This window comes from Pleurodeles waltl, chromosome 3_1, assembly GCF_031143425.1.
Source record: "Pleurodeles waltl isolate 20211129_DDA chromosome 3_1, aPleWal1.hap1.20221129, whole genome shotgun sequence".
Taxonomy (NCBI): Eukaryota; Metazoa; Chordata; class Amphibia; order Caudata; family Salamandridae; genus Pleurodeles; species Pleurodeles waltl.
The window spans coordinates 673567038-673579605 of NC_090440.1; the positions used below are offsets into that span (position 1 = coordinate 673567038).

At 48.4% G+C, this 12568-nt stretch overlaps 1 protein-coding gene across 7 annotated transcripts in view; it reads left to right on the forward strand.

Annotated features, from left to right (window-relative positions):
- Positions 1-12568, forward strand: part of SYT7 (synaptotagmin 7) — a 614604-nt gene that overhangs the window by 399626 nt on the left and 202410 nt on the right. For 6 of the 7 annotated variants that reach the window (XM_069223238.1, XM_069223240.1, XM_069223239.1 and 3 more), the window contains one exon: positions 1770-2138. The exons of the other annotated variant lie outside the window; for it this stretch is intronic. In XM_069223238.1, coding sequence (XP_069079339.1) covers positions 1770-2138 — 369 coding nt within the window. The remainder of the gene's footprint in view (positions 1-1769; positions 2139-12568) is intronic. 7 annotated transcript variants of the gene reach the window in all.

A 12568-nucleotide genomic window follows, 5' to 3' on the forward strand; every position in this document is an offset into this window, starting at 1 on the left:
CTCATCAACAGGAGGCCGCATAAAGTGCCAAAGACGGAAAAGGGGTTTCAGTGGAGGAGTGGTTTGAAGTTCTTCACCCCATGGAATCCCCAAATCCAAGCACTTGAATTTTTAGGAATCAGGGCTCTTGTAGCACATATTAATAACGCTCGTCAGCAACCGCAGCAGCAGGTGCAAAAAATGTGAAAGGTGGAATCATGGACTGCCACAAGCACTGATGCACCAGATGTCTACTGAAGAACTGCCACACATGTACAGACATGGCCTCCCTTCATGCTATAATTACTCTGTTTGTATGTGGGTGCCGTATTTCTGTGCCTCTGTGGCTGCTCTCCGGTGAGGCATGTGAGGCTGCTCTCTGGGTTGGCACCCCAGTAGGTGCTCTATGATCTTTGTTCTCTCCAGGTGTCTGTGACTGTGAGTACCAGCAGTGTGGGAGAATAGCCACCGCCAGGATGTAGGCTTGCTCTTATACCCTGGTAATCTCCGTTTTACTCACACTGATAGTTTGTGGTATTTCCATTTTCTCTAGTGCAGCTTGGGTGGGTGGTTCCTGGTATTTTGAGCTGAGTGTCTACCTGGTGGGATGTGGTTCTTTGCCTGTGGATGGGAGTAGTACAGACAGAAAAATTGTAGGAAAAGTTCAGGCTTGTACCCAGCATCCCCCAACCTAGACAGTGATATGGTTAAGGTTGGTGAGGACCTCCTGCTCAGATTACTACCTTGTACATTTGAGTCTAGCAGTTCAGTGGAAGTAATAAGACTGGTTAAACTAGCTATAGTCTGCGGTCGCGTATAGAGCTGATGGGGTGGGTCATATGTGCAGGAGGTGAAAAGGGGCAGGCCAGGACTTTCGATAAAGATGTACTCTAAATGGGAGAGACGGAGAAGGCCAGAAACCCCTTGGAAAAATTGCCCTATATACCTTAGCTCCAGCAGTTCATCAAATTCAACAAAGTCCTTGGGGCGAGTGCAGGTAGCAGTCCAATTCCCAGGGTGCATTTTGTGGTCACTTATAGAAAACTCCAAGACAATCAATGTCATACTTTAGGACTTGTCCCTGTCGTTCAGAGGCAGCAGACAGGGAGCCTTGCCCAGGGTAGCTGTCTGCAGGGGCACAGTTTCTGCCACGAGAGTGCCAGACCACCAGGTGCATCTTGTGCATTCCTCTAAGTTTCCTTATGATGGGAAAACATCTTGGCATTTCTTTCTTTGTGCTATCTCTTGATACACCACTCATGGACTCTTGGTGCTCTTGCCTTTGTTCTTCCTTCTTAAGTGTCTCAATTTGATACTCACTCCTTTGCACTCACTTGTTGGCGCTCCCTTCCTGTTGCACCCTTCTTGGCGCTACTTTCCTCTTGCTCCTTTCCTAGTGCTGCCATCTTGGCACTGCCTTCCTGGTGCTTCCTTCTTAGTGCACACATTCCAGCGCGCATTTCTGGTGCTCCCTCTAAGGACTGCCTTTTTGATGCTCCCTTCATAGTGGTCCAATCCTGGCTTCCGTACTTGGGGCTCTCTTCCTGGTGCGCCCTTCCTGGCACTACCTGATTTAAGCTCTGGCCCAACTCTCTACATGCTCCAGTCCTAATGCTGCTAATTTAGCACTCCTATCAAAGCACTCCCGTCAAAGGTACTCCTGTCCTTGCACGTCCGCAATGCTTTCTGTACAATTGTCTATCCTGTGTCTAACTCTTCTGTGTTTCCTTCCTTCAATTCCCTTCCCATCTCTCTCTTCTTTCTCTCCTTTCATGGCATCATTCCCCAAGTTTTGAGGAGCCCACCCTGCCGGCTGCCACCACCCTTCAGCACATCTCTACTTCAGCTGCAGACCCAAAGTGCCAGCGCCCGCGGACATTGCTGCGCCAGCAGAGTCTGCAGCAGCCCCTCAGCTACCAGCAGAAGCCCTTCCATGTGCAACCAACGACCAGCCAGAGCCTGGGTCAACTCCAGCTCCAGCCTAACTCAACAGGCAGCAACCCAAGGCCTCAGCGCAGTGGTCCAGGCCGGCAAGGAAGCACAGCTGGATCCAAGTACCGCGGAGCCAACAGCGGGGGACGCAGTCGCTCCTCTCCAGGCAGTTGGGACTATGTGGTGGGTCAGGTCCGGAATCGTGGCATGGACATGAAGTCTTTCCTGTAAGTCTTGCTTTCCTCTCCCTGCTTCCCCTTTTCCTGGTAGTCTTCATCAGTTCTTTATCCTCATGCATTCTTGCCATGGCAGCCCCTTCTCATGCTTGTCCCCACCATCTGTGATGTTTGCTCACCACGTAGGGTGCATGCTTACACTGTATGATATCTCCTTCTGTTGCTTCATGCATGTGTCAGGTATGCCCTTTCCATAAATGATATTTTCACATCTCTGTATGCCAGCCCAAGAAGGTATCAGGTGTCAGCACCAGTGGAGAAAAACCTTCACTTGTCAGGTGTGTCTTTATCAGAAAGGATAGATATATTCAGATATCAAATGTGGCTTATCCAGGGGATATTTTGAGGGTCTCTGGTGTAGTTTTTCAGACAAAATAACTTGAAGTCTCATTTGCACTTGTGTTCTGCTTTCCTGCTCTTATCTCATAACCGAGCTTACAGAACCTCTCTGGAATGCACTTCTGAGTTTAAAGAAGACATTTATTGTTATTATTACTTCGCAACAAGGTTCTTGAGAGACAAAATTAGTAGATTGGAAGCACACGTTCAAAAGTAGTCGCAGCAATGAAAGCAAAATATATCAAAGTACTTCTCAGTTGCAATGTACACAGCAAATACATGTGATTATATTATAGCATAACTTCAAAGCAAAGCATAAAAGTTAAAATTCATCACCGTAGGGCAAGGCTGTAGGGCCTATAACTCAGCTTCATCTTTCTGGGGTCTGCAAGTTGATGACTCCGGTCAACTGCGAGAAAGAGATTTTCTATACAAACGGGAGACAGGCAACTGCCGTCTCAGTTCCTGTCTGAAGTCAACCAGATTCAATCTCACTCACTCTGCCTTTGTCCAGAGCCATCGTTCCAAAAGCGTGCCCCCTCCTCTCAGATTCGGGAAAACTATGCAAGCCTTTGGAGACTGGCCAGATCTCCTAGACTTCTCCTCTTCCCAAGGCTGAGCAGAAAGGAAAACACCAAATGTACTCTCTCTTATCAGGTCTAATCTGGTGTGAAGAACACAGCTTGGTCTGTCTTGTGGAAAAATACAGCTTGGAAAAACACAGCTCATCTGCAATGTCTAACCCCACGTTAAAGCCAATAGGCAGCTAACCTAAATATCAAATGTAATGGCTAATGCCATGTCAAAGCCAATAGGCAGCTAAACTGAATACAGAATGTAATGTCTAATGCCATGTCAAAGCCAATAGGCAGCTAAACTGAATACAACATGTAATGTGCTACTGGTGAACATTGAGCAACTAATATGTGCAATGGTGAAACACAAAGTCATTGGTCAAACACAATTGAGAGCATCACAACTTGCTCCAGGAAAGACATCTTAAGATCTCGCACTGAGGCACAGTCACACCTCTGCCCTTGGTGTGTCTCAGGAAAGAAACCATCAGGTCCCCTATGTGGACTCTGTTATATTTCTGTGACTTTCATATGTCCGCATAGCTGAAGCCTTGACAAAGTCTTGAAGACGAAACACGTGTCGCCTGTTTTGCTGTATGGACTTGTATTATTGTGGTCATTTGATTGAAACCCTGACCATCTGTTCTCACCTGCAATAAATATCCAGTGTCACCTACTTGCCGGACTTCGATTCAATTCTTGGAGCACTACTTGGATCTACTATACGAAATTTCACTTTGGGTGTGCCCTGGCCTTTATGTTCTTATTATATAGGCTACCACTCACTGCTTGCAGTGTGTGTACCTTCGACACCTGAGGTGGCAGGTGTATGGCTAGCCTGGCACCCACTACTAGCTGTTTGCTTGAAAAAGACGATTATTGATGGACATTAGATAAACCTATGTCGATGTGCGAGCGCCTCTGGCATTCTCCACCTGTTTTTGCTGTGATTTCATTGAAGTGGTAGAGGTGTCTGCTCAGTTGAAAGCATATTCAGGCTCCAGGTACCTCTGCAATCTAATATTCCAGATGTGCCTCCTCCAGTAAAGACACCAGAATGTCCACTCCACTGAAGGTCAGTTGAAGGGAGTGCCAGCTTCCTCTCTCTGGTGAGAAGACACCTGCAGGTTACACGCACTCATCCTTCAGTGAAGACATTTGCAGGTGCTAGATGTGTTTCTACCAAAGAAAACACTCTCGGATGTGTCTCTTCCAGTGAAGAACTAGCAAGTCTAGTAAAGATACTGTCAGATGCCAAAAGAGATGCTGCAAGTAAGGCACTCACCACTAGCTGATCCTTCAGTAAATCAGTAGCAGGCACCAGATGCCGCATTTTAGTGCCTTGTGCTTTTATTCCAGTGAAGACATTCCAGTGTCAGGTGTTTCCCTCTAATAAAGACACCACAAATGCCAGTTGTTTTTCTCCCAGAGAAGATGCACTCTGCTGTTAGCCTTTTTCCTTCAGTGAAGAGACTTTTAAAGCCAAATGTTTTCCTACACAAAAGACACTACAGGTGCTAGGTGTGTCTCTTCAATAAAGATATTGTAGGTGCCAGATGTGGCCCTCCAGTGAAGACACCACAGCTGTTAAATGTGTCTCTCCAATGAAGACATTTCAGATGCCAGACGTCTCTCCAGTAAGAAAACTGCAGGCGCCAGATGCATCACTCCTGTGAAGACTTTGCAGGTGTTGTCTCTCCAGTGGAGACAACGCAGGTGCCGGATTTATCTCTCTAGTGAGGACATTGCAGGTGCCAGACACACCTCTCCAGTGTAGACACTGCTGGTGCCAGACACACCGCTCCAGTGTAGACACCGCAGGTGCCAAATGTGTCTCTCCTGTGAAGACACAGCAGGTGTCAGATGTGTCTCTCCAATAAGGACGCCTCAAATGCCGGAAGTGTCTCTCCAATGAAGAACCTGTAAGGGCCGGGTGCCTTTCTTCAGTGAAGACACCGCAGGTGCCAGATGTGTCTCTACAGCAAAGAGACTACAGGTGCCAGATGTCTCTCGATTAAATACACCGCAGGTGCCAGATGCAGCTCTCCAGTGAAGACTCTAGAGATGTGTCTCTCCAGTGAAGAGACAGCAGGTGCCAGATGTGTCTCTCCAATAAAGACATCGCAAGTGCAAGACGCATTTCTCCAGTGAAGATACAGCAGGTTCCAGATGTATCCCTCCAGTGAACAGACCCCAGGTGCTAGATGCATCTCTCCATTGAGGATACCACAGGTGCTAGATGTGTCTTTCAAGCAAGGACAACGGAGGTGCCGGATGCGTCTCTCCAGTGAAGACACCATAGGTGCCAGATGTGCCCCTCCAATGAAGAGACCACAGGTGCCAAATATCTTTCTCCAGAGGAGACCACAGGTGCCAGATGTGTCTCTCCAAAAAAGGCATGGCAAGTGCCAGATGCGTCTCTCCAGTGAAGACACCACAGTTGCAAGATGTATCTCTCCAGCGAAGAGACCACAGGTGCCAGATGTGTCTCGCCAATAAAGGCTCCATTAAAGACTCCATAGGTGCCAGATGCATCTCTCCAGTGAAGACTCTAGAGATGTCAGATGTGTCTCTCCAATGAAGAGACAGCAGGTGCCAGATGTGTCTCTCCAATAGACACCGCAGGTGCATTTCTCCAGTGAAGACACAGCAGGGTCCAGATGTATCTCTCCAGCGAAAAGGCCGCAGGTGCTAGATGCCTCTCTCCAGTGAGGATACCACTGGTGCCAGATGTGTCTTTCAAGCAAAGACAATGCACATGCCAAATACATCTCTCAAGTGAAGACACCATAGGTGTCAGATGTGCCTCTCAAGTAAAGAGAGCGCGTGTGACAGATATCTCTCTCCAGAGGAGACTACAGGTGCCAGATTTGTCTCTCCAATAAAGGCACAGCAAGTGCCAGATGTCTTTCCAGCGAAGACACCAAAGGTGGCAGATGTGTCTCTCCAGTGAAGACACCACAGGTACTGAATATGTTTCTCCAGAAACGACACCGCAGGTGACGGATGTCTCTCTTCAATAAAGACATCACAGGTGCCAGATTTGGCTCTCCAATAAAGACACTGGAAGTGCCAAATTCGTCTCTCCAGTGAGGACTATGCAGGTGCCAGGTGTGTCTCTCCAGAAAAGAGGCCACAGGTGCCAGATGTGTCTCTCTAATAAAGACACTGCAGGTTTCAAATGCGATACTCCAGTGAAGACCCCATATGTCCCAGGTGTGTCTCTCCAATAAAGGCACCGTAGGTGCTAGATGTGTCTCTCCAATAAGCACATTGCAAGTGGCAGATGTGTCTCTCTAGTCAAGACACTGCAGGTGCCAGATGTGTCTCTTCAGCAAAGAGACTGCAGATGCCAGATGTGTCGCTCCAGCAAAGAGACCACAGGTACCAGATGTCTCTCCAATAAAGACTCCTCAGGTGCCAGATGCACCTCTCCAGTGAAGACATTGCATGTGCCAGATGTGTCTCTCCAATAAAGGCACCGCAGGTGCCAGGTGTGTCTCCAGTGAAGACACCACATGTGTCTGATTTGTCTCCCCAATAAAGACATGGCAGGTGCCAGATGCGTCTCTCCAGTGAAGACACAACAGGTGCTAGATGTGGCCCTCCAGTGAAGACACCATAGCTGCTAAATGTGTCTCTCTAATGAAGACATCTCAGATGCCAGATGTCTCTCCAGTAAGAACACTGCTGGCGCCAGATGCATCACTCCTGTGAAGACATTCCAGGTGTTGTCTCTCCAGTGGAGACAACGCAGATCCCAAATGTATCTCTCTAGTGAAGACACCGCAGGTGCAAAACACATCTCTCCAGTGTAGTCATTGCAGGTGCGAAATGTGTCTCTCCATTGAAGACACAGCAGGTGCCAGATATGTCTCTCTAATAAGGACGCCTCAAGTGCTGGACGTGTCTCTTCATTGAAGACACTCCAGGGGCCGGATGCATTAGAACTTGGAGACCACCAGCAAGCCCTCACCCCAACACCGGCTATACGCAGACCGTCAAACGTATTTGTTAGAAGAAGTTTATTTTAACTTTTTAATTGTTCATTTCATAACACATCTTTAGCAATAAATCACTTCAAAGGAACTTCAAAATATATTTACCATAAAATAACCATATTCATAAGATTTAATCTGTAACCATAAATCATTGGGACAGGATCCCTTCCTGTCCTGAACCTCCCTTGGACAACACAAGTGAACCGTACCTCACCTGTATCCCTGGGGGCGGCGGCTCCCCTGACTTCACCGTTCCTTGTCCTCACGCTCAGGGTTCCGCCTCCTCTCCAAACACCAATCTGCCAAGGGGTGTAAAGGGGCAGCCATGAGTGGGAGGCCCATGGCCACCCCAGCGATCTCGCCACCCTACCCCCTAATCTGGTGTGTACATCCGCAGGTTGGTTCAGGACTTCAGGATCATACCTCTGGTGTTATCCCGGGGCCACAGCCTTGGGGACCCCTCTGTTGCTTCTGGTTACTTTAGTACTTCTTCTCCCACCACGAGGGCAACCAGGGTCCCAAAGGTCCTTCGCCCTCCCGACCCGCAAACAAACTGTGAGAGAAGAACCACATATCTGAAATAAATTGGCCTGTACCCGCATCCAAGTGCACTATATCCCTGTGGAACATATCAGGACCCTTCAAAAGTTTATGCGGAATGTTCCATAAGTGTCTGGGACCCAGGCATAATTTTGCTATTTCCGCATTGAGCCTCCGAACTGACACATTGATTGTCCTTGATTTAACATTTGGACCCCACTTGCGGCGAGGCACCATATGCGACCATCCGATGGCCGCGTTTGGGAATTCTTTAGACAATTTGGTAATTTTGAGAACAATTGTTTCCCTGAGTGCCTTGCGTCCCATGCGCACCAAGTCATTGCCTCCAAGATGAATTATAATGAGATCCAGGAAATGAAGTCCCTTGTATCTCCTTGCCAATGCGACGAGTTGTTGAAGCAGCTTGATTCCCATTTCTCCAACCCCGCACCATCGAAAGGCCACATCTTGGGTTGCCGCCGGATTAGGCTTACGGAGCTGTTGTAACCTGTAGGCCGCCCGTCGAACAAACGAATGTCCTAAGACCAAACCACGTATGGCGCCATTGACCTGTAATGAAAGAAAATTGAATGAGAAACCAACACGTAATTTACAGGATGTAGAGCGAGGGAGCACTGATCATACCAATCGAGGTCTAATGTAACGCTTATAACAATTGGATGACCATCTCCTGATGGCCGTACGATCCCCCGCTGTCGCGCCAACAACAAGGCTGAGCCTTTCTGGAGGAGCGCTTAAGTAGCCCCCCATCTGGAGCACGGCGGCTGGAACCAGATTGGTGGACGCTGCCCCTACATTCTTCTCCCCTAACTTACTTCCGCCCCCACACCTCGCGAGGTGTGAGGGCGTAAGTTCCTGGCCAGCTTGACACACAACTAGTGCGAAGGGTTTGGGCCACGGCTGCCCCAATTCCTATGGAGCCACGCTCTCCCCATATTCGGGGGGCACTTTTCTCTTCTTCAGTGAAGACACCGCAGGTGCCAGATGTGACTCTCCAGCAAAGAGACTGCAGGTACCAGATGTCTCAATTAAAGATACTGCAGGTGCCAGGTGCATCTCTCCAGTGAAGACTCTAGAGTTGTCAAATATGTGTCTCCAGTGAAGAGACAGCAGGTGCCAGATGTGTCTCTCCAATAAAGACACCATGGGTGCCAGATGCATTTATCCAGTGAAGACATCAGGTTCCAGATGTATCTCTCCAGCGAACAGACTGCAGGTGCCTGATGCATCTCCTCAGTGAGGATACCACAGGTGCCAGATGTGTCTTTCAAGCAAAGACAACACAGGTAACCAGATGCATCTCTCCAGTGAAGACACCATAGGTGCCAGATGTGCCTCTTCAGTGAAGAGAACGCAGGTGCCAGATGTGTCTCCAATAAAGGCACAGTAAGTTCCAGATCCATCTCTCCAGTGAAGACACCACAGTTGCAAGATGTGTCTCTCCAGCGAAGACACCACAGGTGCCAGATGTGTCTCTCCAGTGAAGACATCACGAGTGCCGGAAATGTTTCTCCAGCAACGACACCGCAGGTGCCAGAGGTGTCTCTTCAATAAAGGCACCACACGTGCCAGATTTGGCTCTCCAATAAAGGCATTGGAAGTGCCAAATGCGTCTCCCCAGTGAAGACAATGCAGGTGCCAGATGTGTCTCTCCAATAAAGACACTGCAGGTTTCAGGTGCGTCTCTGTAGTGAAGACACTGCATGTGCCAGATGTGCCTCTCCAATAAAGGCACCACAGGTGCCAGATGTGTCTCTCCCATAAATACACCGCAGGTGCCAGATGCGTCTCTGCAGTGAAGACACCGCATGTGCTACATGTGCCTCTCCAATAAAGGCACCACAGGTGCCAGATGTGTCTCTCCCATAAATACACCGCAGGTGCCAGATGCGTCTCTGCAGTGAAGACACCGCATGTGCTACATGTGCCTCTCCAATAAAGGCATCGCAGGTGCTAGATGTGTCTCTCCAATAAGGACATTGCAAGTGGCAGGTTCGTCTGTCTGGTCAAGAGACCACAAGTGCCAGATGTGTCTCTCCAATAAAGGCACCACAGGTGCCAGATGCGTCTCTCCAGTGAAGACACCGCATGTGCCACGTGTTTTCCGCAGTCATCAGTTTAGGGGCTGTGACAGATTGGCGCACAGTGCTGTGGTGGCCGGCCAACCTGCGCGGCCTCCCTTCAGCACTGATGGACAGTCACAGTTAATAAACAACACCGTTGAAGGTAGGAAACAAAATGGGCACTGCTAGGGCAATTAGATCCAAACAGACAAAGAACGCAATTAGGATAAAGTACATGATATAAAAAAGCTCACCGGCCTCATAATAATAAACTCCCGTAGGCCCCCAGAATAAAGCGAAGCGGAAAGTCCATGGATGGGTAGCAGAACGGGATTCAGCCATCAACGAACCAGCCAAAAGCTGTATAATAATAACCATAAACGTGTAAACCGCAAAGCTTGAAGCGCGTGGGCAGTGCAGTGGCGTAGTTAGTTTGTCACTGGCCTTAGTGCAAGAAAGGAAATGGGCCACCTGCCGCTGTTTGAACTGTGAAATACAGCAATAAACATGGTTAAGTGGGCGCCTGCTACATCAATGGAAGCTAGGCCCCAGGGGCACTGGCATAACGCAAAAAGGTGCCCCCCCGGCAGAATATTATGAGGACCTGCGTACGGGGATAGATAATTCATATTCGTTCATCCTTTTTTCATCCATGCATCTTTTCTTCTCGACTGTTAACAGTCGCCTCGATGTGCATGGGGACAGAGGAGTCCATGTGCCCACTCGGATCAGCAGGCAGCTTCCAAGGAATTTTGTGGGCCTGCTCAGCTCAGCAGACTGCTTACCATGAATTCTGCGGGCCTGCTTGGATCAGCAGGCAGATTCTAAGGAATTTTGTAGGCCTGCTCGGATCTTCAGGCAGTTGCCAGGAATTATGTGCGCAGCTCTGGTCATCAGGTACCTTTCAAGGAATTCAGAGAATTCTGTGCGCCTGTTCATATCAGCAGCCAGCTTTCAAGGAGCTATGTGTGCTGCTCGGATAGGCAGGCGAGTTTCAAGGAATTATCTGTCCCTTCTCGGATAAGCAGGCAGTTTCCAGGGAATTCTGTAGGCCTGCTCGGATCAGCAGGCCACTTCCAGGAAATTCCGTGGGCCTACTAGGATCAGCAGACAGCTTCCAGGGAATTCTGTGGGCCTGCTCGGATCAGCAGGCAGCTTCTAAAGAATTCTGTGTACCTGCTGCGTCCTTCAGGCAGCATCTAAGGATGGAAGTCTGTGCTCCGGCTCGAATCGACTGACAGCCTCCAGTCTATTCTGTAAGCCAGCTCAGATCATTGGGTAGCTGTCCTGAGACATTCTGCGAGGCGAGTTGAGAGTTCATCATACCTGTCTGTGCCTCTCTGAAGCCCCCACGGGTGTTGTGTGATCTCATAGGCACCTCGCCTCTCACGCCCCCTGCTCTTTCCTACCCCCTGGTAATGCTGTGCTGCACGCCTCTCGTGCCCCGCAGCAGCGGAATGTCGCTCAGAATGGCAAAGGGGCTCGTGTCATGTGTGACACCCCGGCTACTCGTGACTTTAGCCCAAACACTCTCTGCTCTACGACTTATCGTCTTACTTTTCACATCGTTTGTAACACGCCAAGTTACGTGGGCTAAAAATCAAGGTTAGGCTAAAGTTGTCTCACACAGTGTCACCGATAGCTGTGACCCGCCAACGATAGCTGGGTGTGGTGTGTCTGTCGTTCTAGGTCGGCACATGGCACTAATTAGACACCTTAACCATGCAGGGGCTGCATGCAGAAGCCTAGATTAGTGGTGGTGAAGTGGAACTCTCAGGTTGAAGTTAGATTTTCCAGTGTCTGGGTTCATGAAAGGGGTTGTCTAGTGTCCGCAACATTCCAGGCGCAGGCGCCTACACCCCTAAGCCTTTGGAGTACTCTTTTTCACAACTTTGACCTATGCTCCATTTGGGAAAGGAAAAGTAAAGGCACTGATTTGATGGATGGAAACTCCAGTACTTGCAGGGAAGCCTTAGGAATGTGAAAATTGTGTTCTCTTCCTCTCTATTCCAAGAGGATTTTGTTTACTTCATTTTCTGAAGAGCTACCTGGAAGGTCACATAAAAACAATGTCAAAATGTGTTTGTGTTTGGGTGAAGGGTATAATGGAGAGATACCAGAATATTCCAATGATTTTCTGTATTTTGAGAGGAGAGGTGGAGCGGGAGAGAGCAGAACAAAGGTTTGTACAGTCCTATTTGGGTTTCTATCTTTTTTAGGGGATATAGCAGACGTTTTCAGAGTCTTCCACCTTTCTGTTCTTATTTCCCAGCTGCACTACCCTGATATGCTATGTTATCAACATCAGAAGCTATAAACTACAGGTTGCACATGCCCATGCCTGGAGCAGATGTATTTAGCATACTGGTGGCCAGATGTACTAAGAAACGATATGCCAAAGGTTTCCACAAATTAAGCACAGACTTTGGTGAATCAGTTCTCATTTTCGAACCAACTTATGCCCTTACTGGTCAGTTTGCAAAATCACCATTTGGAGTGTGTCGCAATCTGACCCACCTCATCAAAATCCACGCGGTAAGGTACAAATTGCAACTCACTACGACTGGATGCCATCACAGGGATGGTGGCCTGCTGGGGTCAGCAGACCACTATGTCTGTGATTATATTTAAATATAAATACATTTTAATGCAGCCTGCTTTCAGTAAAGAAAACAGTAATGCAACTAAGAAAAAATACTTTTTTTAAAAAAAATGACTTGGCAGTGATCCCCTGACAACTCCTAAACATTTTTTTTTAACATTCCCAAAAGGGAAGGAGTCTCGGGGGGGGGAGCTTTTTGTATACAACACACCGAGACCTGAATGCTTGACTACCTCTGAACGAATGTTTACCTGAATCTACGCAGAAGTTTATAATAGTG